A 19646-nucleotide genomic window follows, 5' to 3' on the forward strand; every position below is an offset into this window, starting at 1 on the left:
TTAAAAAATGTACGACAAGACGATCAGATATCGTTCAGAATTCTTTCAGAACTATGGGAAAAAATGCTTCAGTCAAGCACTCCCTAAATTGTTCAAAATTCCTTTGGAAGTGTCGGACGAAAAATTCAAAAAAACTCCTATGACAAGACTCTCAGAAATCGTTCAAAACTCTTTCAAGCTGTCAGAAAAGATTCCCTAAGAAAATCAAACAGAATTCGGAGCGAATTCGGTAAGATCTTGTCGAAAGAGTTCAGAATTTGTACGGAAATGTCTGACATCCGAAATTCGGTTTACTAGGAGGTGAATTTTAAACTGTTTATACATATCGTTAAGAGTCAAGAGCGGAATGTAAATCCAAGAGTGGATTGTAGAACTGTTGTGGAGAGAGGTGGTCTTTATGTAAAGACTAAGTGCAGAAAGACATCTCGAAATCAGGTGCCATAGACTGGAGAACACCAGAAAAGTGAGACGCTTTGAAGTCTATTCTGAGTTTGGCTATGATTTTAACGATCTGTAACAACGAATTTAATAACTAAGTGTAAGTTTAATATCTGAATACCAGCAAACTCGAATAAAAATATGACTTGTGTTGTTATAGCGATAGAAAAAGAGGGAAATCGGATATATAAATGCTGTGCCAATAAATTCGCCGTAAATAGCGGTTAACAGTTTTGAAAATCAAGAAGAATTTTATAAGGTCGAAAATCAATAGTTCGTTGTATTGCATAGGAGTGGGATACAGAAATTCGTTATCAAAAGTTTCTTTAAGCCAAATAAACTTGTCCCATTTCTTCTCTCAACGCTTCAAATAGTCTATATAATCCTAGACGACAGCACATCATTGTGTTAACTACTCTGTGTGTGTATGTGTAAAATAGTCTTTTTGTTGTTTGTTGAAGCCTATGAAAGTCGTGACCCTGACTACAAAAAAATAGGCGAAAACAAAAAAAAAGCTTGAAATGTGTACACTGCAAAAAAACAACGATCCATTAAGGAATAAGAGAAAACATTAACACATGTCAATGGCGATTGTTGCTATTCAAGTTAAGCTCAATGATAAAAGGCCTCCTATATGGGACTAGTCCAAATGGCGTCATGTAGTAGAGATAATTTGCAATTTTTTAAATGGAACATTTTGAAACAATTTAATTGTTAACACTGAGGTTTCATATATATATATATGTTGTCTAAGTGTAGCAGCCTAAGAACAAATAAATAGTATTAAGTCGCGACGTTTTTGACCTTTAGAAAATTGCGCTATGAAACATGCAAGGATTCTCCCTTCTGCAGCACCAAACGAATGTGGCGAGTGTGTGAGTGGCATGTGCTTTGTAAATGTACTTTGTCAAGATATTAAAGTCCACAATGATGGTGAAACATGAAAAGCCCTTTGAGACGACTTAACAGAATGGTTCACTTAGTTAGATACAAGGCGACGGACAGGACATTAAGTGCCTATTCACGCACACACCTACATGTATGCTAATAATTTGATAAGAAATGGTGCACAGAAATCACTTAAAAAAAGCACTTGGACACCTCTCCCTAACCACTATATTTAGACCCGTGAAACTTTGCAATATTTCTTTTATAACTAAATATAATTAAATTTTAGACACGCAACAAAGGGAAGTGTTTAATATATCCGCACATTTAAAAGTGAAGTTTTCGTGCAACATTCGTTGTATGCGAATATTTGCTGCTTTTGGTATGGTGCTAAATTTTGGATTAACAAATGTTGAAAATAACAGAATTTAATTATTTATTTTGTAAAAAGCGGGTCGAAATGTATAAAATGTGGCCTTAACTAGCAAAAATTACATAAAAACCAAATTTGCATGCCGTTGGTTAATGTTTTGCCAATCTGTTTATAATACCTCGAAATAAGGGGTCTCGAAAATTTAATGTGAAGACGAACTCCCCCTCCAATCCCAAATACGAATGAAACTTCTTGGAAATTTTTTTCTTATATCGACCAATTCAAGACAATTCGATGGGTTCCTCATTATCCTGAGTATGGGACGCAACAACAGGTGTTCTGCTATGCATCAGAAAATGCGTTACGTCAGATATCAAGAGTAACGGTAATCCTAGTAATCTTAGAATCAGGGAATTGAATTAGAAATTAATGGGGTCATCTAAGGAACTTAAGCGGAAATTATAGCTAGAGCACTTGAAGAATTGTGCCGTTATTGGTAAGTTGTGATCTAATTTCAAATCAATTTTGAACCCCGGTAGAGAGGTTGCTAAGACCTTAGTCACTTTTTGCAACGTAGCAATGACCAAACCGAAGAAATCCATTTGTCACATTCGTGGTCTCCGAGCCGACGTTCAACCATCACAATGTATCGTGGACGACGTTAAGGTTTAGATGGCAGTCTGAAAATCAGACACACTTAAACGTGTTCTTCCATTGTGATACCACAGGAACAGAAGACGGAAGATGTCTCGTAGTTCCTACCGTTGAACTATCCAGATCGCTTTAAAAAGCCCAACAACTTGCGAATGGTCATATCCGCTTAATCCAACAGGTTCTCAAGGATGTGAGAACCTTAAGTGGAACTCCTCCTGACTGTCAGTGCGGGACAAACACAACAATGTTGTATAGTCTCTTCTTCAGTCTGCCAGCATGTTTACCGGATAAGGCAGTAACCTGCCGTGACGGACACAAGAACTGAGACGTCTGTTCTAGTCTACATTGGGCTACATAGTTTTGAACTGTTCACAACTCCCACTCTGTGACCATCTGTGCTTCGTTTTCCCTGGGGTCTGATCCTGAGAACTTGACTTACATGTCGCTAGAGGCATATGCACAGATATGCCAGTAGTGAAAGATAGTTCCTAAACTGGCAAGCTCATCTGCTCTACAATTGCCTGGGATATCTTTGTCGCCCGGCACCCAGAACAAGTAAATTTTGAACTGTTCAGCCACCTCGTTGAGAGAAATATGTTACCCAGATATTTAAAGGCTACCTTGATGTCTTAAAAGAAATTTATCCCAATCGTGGTTAAGACATTATGGTAACCTTCTCCTATTTCATCAGAGTACATCCCAAAGCCCACCTGGTAGTGTGGAACTATCTGTGTAGAAATCTATGCAACTTCTACTACCAGGCATATTGTAGTTCCAAAAGCGACTCAGGCAATGTCACTGTCTGGAACATGGGACATTGTATCATTGTATGACACATCCGTATTCGCAGCCGCAACATGACCAAAGAGAAAATTCCCTTAGCCTCACAGCCGTGGTCGCAGCAATTTGCTTAATCACATTGTCCAGAGGCATTAGGTATAGCTTTACATTCAGTGCATCAGATGGTGTCGTCCGCAATGTGGCTGTGATGCACAACCAAGCCATCCATTGGATCCAGCTTCGGTGGACTTACGAAACGTCTTCCACCAGACCACAACACCATAAAGCATTATACTCGTAGGTCTGACAACGGCAGTATACATCCAGTGCATGACACGCGGTTTAAACCCCCAACTTGCAAATGGCTCTCTTGCAAGAGTTGCCTTTCTTGTCCTTTCCAAAATTTTGGATTTGAAGTTCAATTTTCTGTCCAGCAAAAAATACCGGTATTTTGCGCTTTCAGTACATGGATCATTACTACCTCCCAATGAGACAGGTGCCACTGTGGTAACTTGTTTCTCCTGCTGAAAAGAACAACTTTCGTCTTAGTCGGTCGTCTTACGACTATATTACTTTCGGTAGCCCATTTTGCTGTCGTACGTAGGGCTTCCTGAAATATATTTCTTAGAGTTCCGGGAAACTTCCCTTAACCGCAACCGCCGCGTGATCTGCATACGCGACAACTTTTACACCTTTTTCTTCCAGAGGCAATAATACATTGTTAATGGCTATATTCCAAAGTAGAGGAGACATTACATCTCCCTGAGGCGTCCCTCTGCTAACCCATCTCTGTAGATCTACAGATTCCAAATCTGCCGTAAAGCATTTTTTACAAGGACGACATTACGTTTGTAACGAATTCATCGTCACAACGAAATCTCTTCATTAATGCAGGTACATTAGAATTTACCGGGAGTCGAGATCTCAATATGCCTTTGAACACTTTTATTTTTCCCGATATCTGGAAAATGGACAGAGTAAACCCACTATTGAAGCTAGGAAAAAATTACATACCGATATCCCATCTTTTGCAAGTAGCTATGGTTCTTACCGAGCTTCAAAATCCGTACTTGGAGTAGAGAAAAATGGAAGGACTGAATCGAGATGTTAAGGGATCAGAATAAGGTATACAAATTCTTAACACCAAACCGAAGGCTCTGTTGTAGGTATAACCTCCTACTGACAAATAAAAGAAAATCTTATAACACTTAAAGCTCTAATAATAACTTAAAAGTGGCGGCGACGAACGAGGTTAGCATAGCAATGACATGTATGAATAACAAAAAGCCATTAGGAACCGATGGGTTGCGTACTAAAATGTTTAAGACCGGAAGCAGCACGCCAAAAGGCTGTATATATAAGCTCGTCTACTCAATCTGGCTAGAAGAATACTTGGCCAACGATAGCAAAGCTCAGCATGCAATGATACTTGCGCGTACACCAAAAATTAAACAAAACAGTGTGTGCTAACTATAGAGAGATATGTCTACTTCTGATCGCATACTTTCAAGGGTACAGTGAGAGAGTTTAAAATCTAAAGGTAACGGGATAACTAAGCCCTAACAAAACACAGGGACTTCTTTTATAGCAACGCGAGCTGTCAATTCAAGTTTTAGCTCAATGATACGATAAATTACATTCTTTCATTTTGTAGACAAGTCTGCACGGAGAGTGGAAGAGCAACGCAACTTCGTAAAAAAAAGTTTTGAATGGATCGGGCCTCACAAATATGAAAAGTATAAGCCCCAAATCATATAAATAGGTTTTGTTAGATCGATCTTTCCATTCCATGGCAATGGATATTTAATATTGTCAGCCACGTAACGTAATTTGTTTCCTTTTTTTAAAGGTCTTATCTACTTAGCTCACACACTTTACATCAATGGTCAAACCCTTAGAGTTTTTCTTTTCCGAACTATTGTACTTTTTTTATTGTACTTTCATCACTTTCCATTCTTCCCGTATACACAAGTTGCTATTTTTTACACCCTACGCTCCATAAAGCCGTCGTTGCACTTAGTACTTTGCAGCACATGCTATCGTTGGTGTAAATTGCCTATTATCCATGGGGTAAATTTCACATTCGAATATTTAAATAAACAATGCCTTGAGGTTTGTTCTACTCGAAGCGTGCGGTTGTCATGCCATCCATATTCCAATTGACTGAGAAATTCACAATTTGTATTTTGGCATAAGGCCAGCAAAAAGCAGCTACTTACACCAGATACTTCTAGCAAGTGCTTCATTGTGAACACTACAGTCCTGTTAACAAGAAGCAAATGTTAGACTGTCTGACGGAGAGGATAGATAGTAGACACTATTTAGTCAGGGCAATTCGCATATACGAGTATACAAATAAATAGTTCTATCTTAAAGTAGTTGTATATTAGGATAGGTACACCGAATTAGCTGGTAATAAATGAAAATTGATAATGACAGATGATGGGAATGTAAAGCATAGCAAAAAATATATATGTAAAAAAATAAAAATAGAAATAAAAAAACCCAAAAAAAAATAAACAAATACAATGATTAGAAAAAAATAAAACATATACAACAAATAGAAAAAAAATATATGATAAAAAAATAAAATTTAATTAAAAATTTAACATCCATAGATTCACTTCAAAAGGCATATTTTAAAATTGTTTGTTTGCCAACATCATATTTTCATACCCTCCACCAAAGAATGGAGATATATTGGGTTGCCCAAAAAGTAATTGCGGATTTTTTAAAAGAAAGTAAATGCATTTTTAATAGAACTTAGAATGAACTTTAATCAAATATACTTTTTTTTACACTTTTTTTCTAAAGCAAGCTAAAAGTAACAGCTGATAACTGACAGAAGAAAGAATGCAATTACAGAGTCAAAGCTGGAAAAAATTTGTCAACGCCGACTATATGAAAAATCCGCAATTACTGGGCAACCCAATACTAATTTCGTCATTCCGTTTGTAACACCTCGAAATATGCGTCTAAGACCCCATAAAGCACATATATTCTTGATCGTCATGACATTTTAAGTCGATCTAGCCATGTCCGTCCGTCCGTCTGTCGAAAGCACGCTAACTTTCGAAGAAGTAAAGCTAGGGGCTTGAAATTTTGTGCAAATACTTCTTATTAGTGTAGGTCGATTGGGATTGCAAATGGGCCAAATCGGTCCATGTTTTGATATAGTTGCCATATAAACAGACCTTGGATCATGACTTCTTGAGCTTCTAGAGGGCGCAATGTTTATCCGATTTGGCTGAAATTTAGCATGAAGTGTTCTGGTATGACCCCCAATAAATGTGCCAAGTATATTCAAAATCAGTTCATAACATGATATAGCTAAATATAGAACCCAACAAACATATGGAAATAAAAATATGTGATAGCTGTCAAATTTCGCTCGTGAAACAATTAAAAATTTTAGCGATTTTTTCGAAAGCAGAATAGAATACCAACCCTAAGTCGTGATTTTCTTATGAGTCGTGAAATCTCGAGGTTCGTGATTTTCTCGTGAGTCATGATTAGGGTTATGGGTTGTGGTTCATGCTTACGCACCAAGAATTTTAATTCAATCACGCTCACGCGCGTTCACGTGATTAGATTTGTAACTCACTCACGAATCACGTGACTCATGTGTGACACGACTACTCAGTTAGAAAGGGATTCCACCCCTTATTCTATGATTAAGGGTAAAAAAAATGCCTATCTTCATTTTCAAACAAGTGAAAATTCCGAAAAAGAATTTTTTAAATAATTCTTCGTTGCTTCATACCAACCTAATGAAGAATATTAAAATTTTAAGTAAACCTTTGCACCATTCCCTGTTTGGGGGGCAGACTTATGGGCTGATGGCTTCTGACTTTTTATTATTACTTAAATAGTTCTGTTGGCTTCATCCCAACCTAATGTAGACTATTAAAATCTTTAGTAACGCTATGCCCCATACTCTGTTTGGGCGATAGACTGATAAACTGATGGGCTGATAGGCTGCTGGTTTTTAATTTCCACCACAGTGTATGTGGCTGCTATTTCTTTTTATAATCTGGTCCTTATTAATGACTTTGTGTGTGCAAGCTGGCAATCATTTCTGCAATTGTAGGCGTACATTTTGTTCGTTCTTTTATAATCCCAAAGCGAAATAAAAAAAAACACATAAGCGGCGAGTATTTAACCTTGATTTGCCAACAAGAACTTTGATACTGTCAATCGCAGGGAATTATAGTTAACATGCCAAGATTTGTTGGCTCAACAACAGAAAATAATGATCTTTAAATGTTACAACTACTCATAGCCGCTATTAGGCAATTGTAAAAGTCATCATGGATGTTGTTTTAATGTAAGAGGGAAAGTGAAAACTGCTTATGTTGTGATACAAATACGGTCGCCAATTATATACAGACAAAAAATCTAAGCCCAGATATCCACGAAGGCTACCGCAAGGATTTATAAATTTGGCATACTTTGCAAATTAGGTAACTTGTTGTGATGAAAATTCTATCCTTAATTATACGGATATAGCCGATACAAATAAGAGCTTAAATTTTTTAGAAAGTGGTGGATGCAAGATAGATTTCCAGATAACTGCGGAGGTCAAATCTCCTTCCTCTATAAATATGTGATAGCTGTCAAATTTCGCTCGCGAAACAATTAAAAATTTTAGCGACTTTTTCGAAAGCAGAATAGAATACCAACCCTAAGTCGTGATTTTCTTATGAGTCGTGAAATCTCGTGGTTCGCGATTTTCTCGTGGGTATTCGTGATTAGCGTTGTGGGTCGTGATTCATGTTCACGCACGAAGAATTTTAATTCAACCGCGCTCACGCAATTTTACGTGATTAGATTTGGAACTCACTCACGAATCACGTGACTCACGTGTGACACGACTACTCACGATTCACATACACACCTCTACTTCATGGGTTCTTCGCCCAATATTTCGAGGTGTTAGAGAGGGATTCCACCCCTTATTCTATGATTAAGGGCAAAAAATGACTATCTTCAGATATCCACGAAGGCTACCGCAAGGCTAGATTTGGTATGCTTTGCAAATTAGGTAACTTATTGTGATGAAAATTCTATCCTTAATTATACGAATATAGCCTAGGTGGTCCGGGTGCCTCTTGGCAGGCGCCTAAAGTTGGTAACCTCGGCATTTCGAAAAATTGTTCTGGCTGCCAAATCTTCATTTGAGGTCCGATTTTCAAAATTCTTTTTTGTTGGATAGTGGTCAAAAATCCCTACAAAAAAAACGCTTGGGGTTTACAATGTCTCCACTGGATTCGGGGACATACGAGTTTTAATTTTCATTTGTGGAAATTTTGGCCGAGATTGGTTTCGTATTTTGCAGTTTACAAAGGTATTTGTGGTTCGATTTTCATTTTTAAGCAACGCAAAACGTATCCACATCTGATTATTCAGTTTGGAAGTCAAAAAATGTGAAAAGTGTATGATTTGCATCTTTTGGTAAAACAAGGTGTTTTCATTCATTAATCTTTGTTTTCATTCATTAATTGAAAAAATTTACTTAAATACCTCAATTTCTTGTTTTTTGTTTTTTTTTTTTTTTTTTTTGGACGGAGATATGTCATCTTAAACATGTGTTATATTACTTCAATGTAAGCAATTTTTTTATTAAGCAAGTAAAAATGCGTTAAACTCGACCAGGCCGAACTTTGGATACCCACCACCTCGGGCATATATGTAAACCACCTTTCGTCATAATTCGGTGAAAAATTTATAATTTATGCCCACATAGCAGCTATGTCGAAATATGGTACGATTTGGACCAATTTCGGCACGGACATTGTGTGGTCTAATATCTAAAGAAAGAAATATTGGTTTTTTTGGTAGCTATATCCAAATATAGACCGATCTGAACCATATACGCCACGTATGTGGAACAGCCTAACATAAGCCACTGTGTCAAGGTTCAGCGAAATCGAATTATAAATGCGCCTTTTAGGGACCCAAAACTTAAATCGAGAGATCGGTCCATATGGCAGCTTTATTCAAATCTGGGCCGATCTGGGCAGATTTAAGAAGGATGTCGAAGACCCTAACACAACTCACTGTCTCAAATTTCGGCGACATCGGATAATAATTGCGCCTTTTTTGGGCCCAAGACCTTAAATTGAGAGATCGGTCGATATGGCAGCTATATCCAAATCTGATCCGGTATGAGCTAAATTGCAGAAAGATGTTACTGTCCCAAATTTCGGCAAAATTGAAAAATAAATGCTCCTTTTATGGGCCTACCCTTAAATTGAGAGATCGGTCTATATGGCAGCTATATCCAAATCTGAACCGATCTGTGCCAAATTTAAGAAGGATTTCGAAGGCCCTAACACAACTCACTGTCCCAAATTTCGGGGACATCGAATAATAAATGCGCCGTTTATGGGCCCAAAACCTTAAATTGAGAGATTGGTCTATATGGCAGCTATATCCAAATCTGAACCGATATGAGCCAAATTGCAGAAAGATGTCACTGTCTCAAATTTTGGCTAAATTGAAAAATAAATGCGCCTTTTATGGGCCTAAGACCTTAAATTGAGAGATCGGTCTATATAATGCAGCTATATCTCTATATAGTCTATATGGCACTGTCCCAAATATACGCAAAATCAGATAATAAATATGGCTTTTATGGGCCTTAGATCTTAAATCGGCGGATCGGTCTATATGGGAGCTTTATATATATAGTTCGATATAGCCCATCTTCGAACTTTACCTGCTTGTGGGCAAAAAAAAAAGAAACTGTGCAAAGTTTCAACTCAATATCTCTATTTTCAAAGACTGTGGTTTGATTTCAACAGACAGACAGTGAGACAGATGGGCATGGCTAGATCGTCTTAGATTTTTACGACGATAAGGAATATATATGCTAGACCTCAAAAAGTCTGATGGAATTGTGTCCTACGGATTCAACAAGTTGAAGCTGAAGGTCTATAGAAGCGGTGGGGATGGGCAATCAGGAGATGACTCAGCAGTTGATGCTGAACACTAGTCTGAGGAACTATCAACCACATTCCTAAAGTCTGGAGGATTGCAGGAAACTGGAAGTCCCCCTACCAAGACCGGAACAGAAGGGGAGGAAGGACAGAACTCAAAAGATATTTCGACAGCAGCAACTTAGATGCTTCACTATCTAAGGAGGAATCGTCCGTACCGTTAGTGTCCGGTGTCCTGAGGAAGAGTGGTTCCACTGCTTTTTCAACTGCCCCTGGATGCGTAAGGAAACTCATAATGACGAAACTTGTGGGGATGAAATTCTGATGGACTCAGAAGACGATGCTAACGCAACAGTGGTGGAAATTCTGAATCCAGACTTTGGTCCGGTTTTTGCAGATAAATCTCTATCATTTGTAAGGAAGCTTTGGCGGCACTAAAGGTTCTTTTGATGGCAGGAGGATTTGGCGTGGTTTTTATTCAAGAGACATGGGTGTAAACTTCTGAAGGGTATGAGGAATGGGAGACACAGAGCCTGTATTCTTGCAAAGAGTAGTCTAAATGTTTTTCTTCTTCCGTCGCTAAGCACTGAAGATTCAGTAGTAGCCAACCTTGAAATTATTAAGTCTCATTAATGGCTGGCTTCCCTGATTATGGATTCAGAGATGCCGCCTTCAAATCTTAAGTTGCCTGCAAGTTAAAGCTGCTTCTGCAGGGAAAAGACTCATTTTGAGAAGTGATGCTAATGCACATTACCATACAAGGGGAAGTTCGGATTTCAACGAAAGAGGTGAGATGATTATCAAATATATTATAAGTTGCAATACCGAGGAACAAGTAAGAGTTATTAGATCCTACCTTTGTGTCACAAAATATCAGCGAAAGCATATGTGACTGGCAAGTGTTGGATGACCAGAGATTCTCTGATCATTGTTATATTAATTTAAGCCTTGAAGAAAATACTGCAGAAGTGGTCCCATTCTGCACGACCAGAAAAGGAAGTGGAAACTGCAGAGGATATATACATAATAGTAAAACGGATCACGAAGGCCCTGAATGACTCGCTTGTGTCAGCATGTCTAATGTCAAGTCAAGGGACAAACAACACGTCATGGTGGACCCCAGAACTGGTTGGTCTAAGAAAGGACTGCAGAAAACACTTGAACAGAGCGAAAGCCACAAGGGCTTCACACGATTGGGACGTCTATACAGCTGAGCTAAGAAAACACAAGGGCGAGCTGAAAAAGGCTCCGAACAAATCCTCGGTGGAATTATGCAGCTCCGTGGAAGATACATATGAGGCCTCTAGGGTGATAGAAACATATCTTAGCGCAAAGATCCCTGGAGGTCGCCTGTCTCGGCAACAGCATGCATATAATAAGACTTCTAATTTCCTGTACAACAAAACACCCAGTTTGGACCGGCTTTCCCTTGTAAACTGCTAGAGGGCTGGATGCTCGCAACGACGTTGAAAGGTCTATTCCCTCCTTAGCTAGTTCTTTGACTGATTCGGCTATGGCTAGATCGGCGTAATTAGTTAGGAAAGGGAGGCACTCAACAAGGATGTAAACCTTTGACCTCTTATTACCAAGTAAATGTGACCAACCAAAAATAAACTGATACCCCAATTTGATTTCTTCCAACTTATCCAGATATTTTTAGCAGAATCCATGGTGGTGGGTTCCCAAGATTCTGCCCAGCTGAACATAGCACGTTTTACTTGTTTATCTTCATACACACAACAATCAGTATATTATTCTACAATGCATTGCTCGATCTATTCATTCATTAACTGCATTCTTCACAAATATGAGTGATAAATAACCAAATATAGTCATCTCAGATGATCGCGTTGTGGGGTCAACGAATCGCTGCACCATTAAGAAAATACAACCAAATCAAGAATACAATGGAATCATCATTGAAGTCATTCAATTAAATGGTGTGGTTGCGCATGGACGCCACAAAGACATTATCCGTACTGGTAATAAAAATACAATGAAATTCTTTGTAGACAGACCAAAAGCATGGAGCTGGAGAAGGAACTATGCTATTGTTCTAAGTTAATTTGCAGGAGTAAGTTGTTTGCTCTCGGAAATGAGCATATGTATATATATATTGGGTTGCCCAAAAAGTAATTGCGGATTTTTTAAAAGAAAGTAAATGCATTTTTAATAAATCTTAGAATGAACTTTAATCAAATATTATTTTTTATTATTATTATTTATTAATAGATTTTTGAGTACACAATGATAGAGGTTTGAGATTCAGTGTTGTTGTAAATCTATAAAGCTGGCATAGCAAGAATGCTGTTAGCCATATAATTCATTGATATTACCAAAGGTTGGCTGATTATAGTATGTTAATCTATGTTATATAAAGTTGTTTACATATTGGAGACTATAAAAAAGAGAAAGTGCTATTTTAAAAGTTAAATTCATTTTGTATAAAGTTTCTATATTTAATACAATTTTCTAAATATTTGTATAGAGATAAAAAATTCGTGCCATTCAATATGCTTATTACTTCGTTTACATTAAGTGTGGGCTTATTAAAGTAAATAATTCTGAGATTTGTGTATATTGGGCACGAGCCGATAAAGTGGAAGGTGTTCTCGGTTTCGTCTGTGTTACAAATTGAGCAAACGCCATCGGTATTGTCTCTGAAAGATCTAGCATTTAAATTAAGTAACCCGCCTCTAGCCTTTACAATGATACTTGTAGCACGTGAAGATAAGTTCGCAGTGAGTTCCGGTATCCTGGTGTATTCAAGCTGTGGGTAAAGGTCATGGAACTGTGAGCCTTTTGCCCTAACCTCAAAATCTAATCTCTCCTTTGATTTAAGTAGTTCTATAACTTCTTTCCAGTACGAGGGTAAATGTGTCGCGTTGTAGTGCAAAGAAAATTGCAGAGATTGGCATATATTGGACCATTCTTCTGCCCAAGACATATTCAGTTCTATGATCTTCAGCGCAAGAATACGTGGTAATCGTCGACAGTCTAGTTGGAGTACTCTGTCAATGTAGCAAAAATGTGTCTTCAATGTAGAACAGAAAAGTGAATTGAATCCAGTTTCCAGATATAACATGTAGTTAGGCGTATTGTTAGGCAGATATAACATTTTCTTAATAAAGAATCTAAACAATTTCTCCACGTCCTCATATCTTACACATCCCCAAATTTCTGCGGCATAACACATTATAGACTTTGAACACGATTCAAAAATTTTAAGTTTATTAGCCTTCGATATTTTTGGGTGATTAATATATCTTGACCAAGTAGAATTTATCGCCATTTTAGACGCAGTGAGCTTGTTCTGAAGATGTTTTCTAAAAGATAAGTTGTAACTTAATTCGACACCAAGGTAAGTGTAACTATTCACAATTTCGATATTCTGATTCCCAAACCGCCAATTCAAGTTTCTAGCGACTCTTGTGCCCTTCCGGAAAATAAGTATCTTAGATTTGGCAAGGTTTACCTTCAGACTCCATGTCAAACAATACTCCTCAAGAACGTTAATCATATCTTGTAACCCTTCTGCAGTTTCAGACAGAATGACAATGTCGTCTGCATACAAAAGAACTTTAATGTTAGTATCTGCTACGTTCACACCTCCTGGTAAAGAATCGGGTAAGTCATTAACATATAAAGAAAACAGTACTGGGCTGAGTGTACAACCCTGCTTCACTCCTGTTTCCACCGAAAAGTAATCTGAGAATGCATTTCCGTCCCAGATTTTACTCGTAGTATTTTCATACAATAGTTGCAATATCCGCACAATCTTCGTAGAGAGTCCATAGCTTGACAATTTATAAAATAAGCTGTTTCTGGGGATCAGATCGAAAGCAGATGAGAAATCTACAAAGAAAGCGTAGGTAGCCTTGTTCTTCAAATTATTCAAATTAACAATGTTAACCAGATTGAATATATTGTCAAGCGTGGAGTACTCTTTTCTGAACCCAGACTGGAACTCATTTAGAATGTCATTTCTTTCTATCCAAGCAGATATCCGATTCAAAAGCAAAGAGTTAAAGATCTTACAGTTAGTGTTTAGAAGTGAGAGTCCCCTATAATTAGCCGCAATGTTAACGTCACCTTTTTTAAACAACGGTATCAAGGTAGATTCTCTGAAAGATATCGGAATCCTTTCATTAAGGAATATAGTGTTGAAGACAGCCAATATTTCTTCTAGAAAATTGCGAGGAGCGTATTTATAGAACTCATAAGGGATTCCATCCAGCCCTGGAGACTTATTTCTTCTAAGCCCTTTAATAACAAAGAATAGTTCACACAGTTCAAAGGGAGAGTCAAGGAATGGGTCGACGTAATAAGGCAAACACCAGTGTATGTTCTCGGATTCCTTTCGGTTAAGTAGTAATGCCTTAAAATGTACCATGTAATCATCAGCATTAAGATTTCCTTTTGAATTTTGTGATCTATTCTTCAATGAATTCGACAAGTTCCACCAATCCTTGCTACTCGTTACTCTGTCCAGTCTTCTGAGGTTCTCATTATAATATTCCAATTTCTTCCTACTACATAGTCTTTGAAACTTGGTTCTCGATGAATAATATCTTTTCTTATTAACATCAGTATGGAGAGCCCTAAACGCTTTAAGGTTCCTGCGCATTACTGAACGCAAACGGAAGCATGTCCAATCAAACCACGGCTGTTTAGGCTCAAAAAATTTCCTGTTTGTGTTTTTGACATGTGCCTGTCTAATCTTTTGCGTTATACCGCAGATCATGTCGTCCACAGACATATCTGCACGGTAGTATCCATTCACTGGGGTGTTACCCAGATTTAACCCGTATTGAGTCTTATTTCTATCGCTCCAATAAAGTCTTCTAGTATCATTCTGTTTAGTCACATTGCTAGAATGCTTTGGGATTTTAAGCTGGAGACAGATGGGCATGTGGTCTGAAAACGGCTTAGCAAGTATTGCAAAATTCTCAATATATTGCAACAAATCAGATGAGCAAATGCAGTAATCTATCAATGAGCTTCCCATTACACCAAAGAAACTAAGTTTTCCATCCAAATCACCTAAAGTCCTTCCATTTACCACAATACCACCTATGTCCTCAATCATATTCAAAAGCCGTCTCCCTTGTGTATTTATATTCTTATCTTTAGAGCACCTAATTACATTTATATGAGGTTGGTCCCTGATTATATTTTCGTCCAGGACTTGTTGTTCACCTATTCTTGCATTTAGATCTCCCATAATACAGAAGCTGGTTGGATTTAGACTGCTCAAAAATGATACAAACTTATCTGCATCGTTCTTCCAGCTCGTACTATTCAGATAGGTCGGGATAAGTTGGAATAAATTTCCGTCAATATTCACAGATAGCATTGTATGGCTATTGCATTCGGTAAAGTTTAGCTTGTATTTCTTTTTCATTTCTCTTTTGTAACCGAATAGGCAACCTCCACTAGCACGACCCGATTTATGTATTTTAATTGCTTCAACCCAGTGTAGACAATAATTTTGAAAAAATGATGAGAAATAAGTTTGTTTATTAGCAACAACATGGGTTTCAAACAAAAAGAAAATATCAAACTTATTTAAAAAGGTTATAAAGTTTCCAAAATTTAGCGATTTTTCAAGGTTACAAACGTTATAAGCTATTATATGGCACGAATCAGCTAGCTATTGTACATAAGGATTGTTATCGTTTTTATTTAATACTACGTTTTCGTTGCAAACAACCTCACAACTAAAACCGCATTCAGCTAATATATCTTCTAGAAATTTTACATCGTTTGTAGCGGAAGAACGTATCTTTCCATTGAACCAAGTAAAGCGTTTATCGTTGATGTAGATACAAAATTCACCAAGCCGTACTTTTACATCTTTTTTATGCTTAGATATTACTTTGCTAACTTGCCTGAGATTGTATCTAATAGACTGTTCAGCTGCAGTGTAATCCTTCTGAATAAAAATTGCTTGTCCCTTAAGGTTACTTCTAGCATTTAAAACCCTTTGGACTTCGCTGGCGGTACCTAGTGTAAACACAAAAGATTTTCCAGAGGATAGCATTTTGGTGTATGTGACGGTAACATCTACATTCAACACGTCTTTACAGATGTCGGCGAGCTTCTTTTTTGCGGCCGGGATATTATTACAGGATAGTCCACTCACCATGATATTTGTGGTTCTCGATTTCTGGTCAACTAGTTCTAGACGGTTTGTTAATTTCTTTATGTCTTCCTTTAATTTAGAATTCTCATGTTTTAATTCTTCAATTTCATGTTTGATATCCGTCAGATCTTCTTTCTTTGCTACACCCTTCAATTTGTCGTCCAGGACTTCGCATAGTTTGCTCCATGTAAACACGTCTTGATGACTGCTTACACTCATATTTAGGGACGGCGCGTATTTTTTTGGTGTATGTTCTTTATGATCAGGTGATGTCGATAAAAGAGTGCGCTTGCTGCTCATTTAGTATTGCAGTGCACCCTGTGTTTTTCGATAACGATTATTTCTTTTACCAGCTGTATGATGATTATCGATTTGTCCGGCAGTTATAGGTTTGATAGAGCAGTCCAGCTGTTGTTTGTATTTTACTCCTTGTGTTAGTGAAAAATGTGGGCGCCTTCCAGTGATTTAGAAATAGTTTTGCAAATAAGATGAAAAAATAAATGCAAAATTTGCGTAGAACTATTCTTCAATAAGGACCAATTTCGTCATCGATGAAACAGCCAAGGTTGTATTATAGTTTGAAGCGCCTATAGTGATGTGTATGAACGTATAGCTTGACTTTGCAGCAAAACAATCAGGAGCGGCCAAAAAACACAACCGTATACAAAACAACGAGAACAACAAACTTTAATCAAATATACTTTTTTTTACACTTTTTTTCTAAAGCAAGCTAAAAGTAACAGCTGATAACTGACAGAAGAAAGAATGCAATTACAGAGTCACAAGCTGTGAAAAAATTTGTCAACGCCGACTATATGAAAAATCCGCAATTACTTTTTGGGCAACCCAATATAAATTTATGTGAGTATGAGCTGGATATGTATATATATACGAACGCATCGACTTTTTTAGCAACCATGGACTTTGAATACCATACACTAAATGCAGTAAAGAAAAAATTATTTATTTATTTACCTGGTTGCTTTGATTCCTTGTCCTTTAAATCGAAATTTCAAAACTAGAGACCTGATGAAAACAATTCAATCCAAAAAATTATAGAAATGTGATTTTTTTGACTCCAAACAGTGAGTGGTTTTTGAAGCGGAAAGTCAAAAAATTGTCGAATGCAGAAAAAAGATGCCTGTAAAAAAAATAGAACACATCATTAGAAATGGTTAAGAGCAACCGAAAATAAATGGATAATAATGAACATTTCTTTTTAAACGTCAATATAATCAATTGCAATATAAAGTACTAAAGTAAACTACCATAACAAACAACTGAGAAACTTATCTTATAACAATCTTCGCTTTCCGATTAAAATTGTACTTCAATGATAAAGGGCCTTCTGTTTATAGCCGAGTCCGAAAAAAAAGACAATGCTTGACTTGAATATGCATCACAGTAATACCTTTAATACCTCTAGTTTAATTTGTATTTCTTTTGCTTGTACCACAATGGCAGAAGTGACGTTGTTGTACATTTATTGTCAGCAAAATCTAAACCCCTATCACCAATAAACCATTTAACATATTTATAATAGCTACCAATAACATGCCACATAAAGGTTTTCCCAAGAATATAAGACATATTATACAGATAATTCGAAGTGTTGCAAATAAAATCAAACAAAAAATATATACAGCGGTCAAAAAAAGTATTCATCATTAGCAAAATTGATAATAAATTCACTTATTTTGGGTAATTGAAGAAAATTTAAAGTAAACAAATAATGCAGTTTTATGCAATAGTTTATTTTTCGTAATATGTTTTAAAATAAATTCAAAAAATAAATTTAATTAGCGCAAAAAATGCAATTTTATATAATAACACCAAAAACAGAACAAAAAAAGTATTCATCATTGATGTGCTATCATCAAAGTCAAATTCAAATATTATTTGGGAATCCCCCTTTTCTGTTTTATTTAGTAAAGGAGGCTTTGCCCTTGACAGCAAATATTTAATTTCATTGAAAATATAGTTTTTGTCAAAATGGGTCGTAAGCAAAACGAGGTTTCTGATGAGGTAAAAGTTTTAATAATAAAACACCACAGGAATGGTTTAACTCAAAAAACTATCAGTGAAATATTAAATAGACCACGATCTACTATACAATCCATCATCAGAAAGTGGACAGAAACGAAAACTGTTGACAATAAACCAAGATCTGGTCGACCAAAAGCACTTTCAGTTGGAGATGTGCGTTGGCTAGTGCGGCAAGTTCAGAAAACTCCGAAGACAAATGCGACCATTCTTCGTAAAAACACTATGGAATATTTAGGGAAGGAAGTTACTACACAAACAATTCGAAATACACTCAAAATGCATAGTTACAGAGGAAGAACTGCACGTAAGAAGCCCTTTATAAATAAAATAAACCGAGTGAAAAGGCTAAACTTCGCAAAAATTTATGTAAAACAGCCCGAATCATTTTGGAAAACAGTCATTTTTGCAGACGAGAGCAAGTTTAATCTTTTTGGGTGCGATGGAAAGGTCATAGTGTACAGAAAACCAAATACAGAGCTTGAAGAACGAAACACAGTTGCTACTGTAAAACATGGTGGAGGTGGTTTAATGGTTTGGGGGTGTATGGCGGCTTCAGGAGCGGGAAATCTTGAAATTATTAATGGAGTAATGGATCATAAGTATTACATTGACATTTTAAAGAGGAATTTAAAAGATAGTGCTGTAAAACTTGGGCTTGGTAATAACTTTCAATATTATCAAGATAATGACCCCAAACATTCTGCTTTAAATACCAAGATGTGGATGCTGTATAACTGCCCCAAAGTCATTAAAACTCCTCCTCAAAGTCCCGACTTGAACCCAATTGAACATCTTTGGGAACATCTCGAACGCAAATTGAGAACGCGCAATTTTTCGAGCAAGAGTCAAATGCAACAGGTGATAATGGAGGAATGGACTAATATAGACCAAAATATAACCGCTAAATTAGTCCAATCGATGTCAAACCGTTTAAAAGAAGTTATAAGACGCGGTGGTCGAATAACAAAGTATTAATTTTTTTAAATTATGTTATTTATTTTTTTGTTTTTTTGCAATGATGAATACTTTTTTTGTTTAATTTTTTGTATTCAGCTGTAAAATGGCCCTTTTTGTTCCAATAAATACTATTTTTTTCTTTAAAAACAATGAAATTGTGTACATATATATCACACAAGCACTACTGCATCATTAGTTTAATATGTTTTTATTCCAATTGTCTTTTGTAGACTTATTAAAAAAAAAAACATTGAATGATGAATACTTTTTTTGAACGCTGTATATACTATGTGGTAGTGAGTACAACAACATGATAGCAGCCACATGTGAACAGTATACTAAAAAACAGTCCAAATAATACAGTAGTCCGGATCAGTCCCAATGAATCACTCTTTATTTAATAGGTCGAATATTTGGCCCATTT

At 36.7% G+C, this 19646-nt stretch overlaps 2 protein-coding genes across 5 annotated transcripts in view; both read right to left on the reverse strand.

Moving 5' to 3' along the window:
* Positions 1–19646, reverse strand: part of LOC106083981 (uncharacterized) — a 113484-nt gene that overhangs the window by 34746 nt on the left and 59092 nt on the right. For all 4 annotated transcript variants that reach the window (XM_059369487.1, XM_059369524.1, XM_059369459.1 and 1 more), the window contains one exon: positions 17195–17360. The gene's annotated coding sequence lies outside the window, so the exon portion shown is untranslated. The remainder of the gene's footprint in view (positions 1–17194; positions 17361–19646) is intronic.
* Positions 14900–16886, reverse strand: LOC131997849 (uncharacterized). The gene is made up of 2 exons (XM_059369676.1): positions 16220–16886; positions 14900–16080 (listed from the first exon to the last, which is right to left on the reverse strand). The coding sequence occupies exons 1-2, from the start codon at positions 16517–16519 to the stop codon at positions 16051–16053; spliced, it is 330 nt and encodes a 109-aa protein (XP_059225659.1). The 5' UTR covers positions 16520–16886; the 3' UTR covers positions 14900–16050.

This window comes from Stomoxys calcitrans, chromosome 1 (assembly GCF_963082655.1).
Source record: "Stomoxys calcitrans chromosome 1, idStoCalc2.1, whole genome shotgun sequence".
Classification (NCBI taxonomy): Eukaryota; Metazoa; Arthropoda; class Insecta; order Diptera; family Muscidae; genus Stomoxys; species Stomoxys calcitrans.

Excerpts from the sequence above, each read along its gene's own strand:
- LOC131997849 (XM_059369676.1), bottom strand. The coding sequence starts at position 16,519 with ATGAGCAGCAAGCGCACTCTTTTATCGACATCACCTGATCATAAAGAA. Across the intron at positions 16,081-16,219 it reads CGAGAACCACAAATATCATG|GTACCGCCAGCGAAGTCCAA; the intron begins GTGAGTGGACTA and ends TGTTTACACTAG.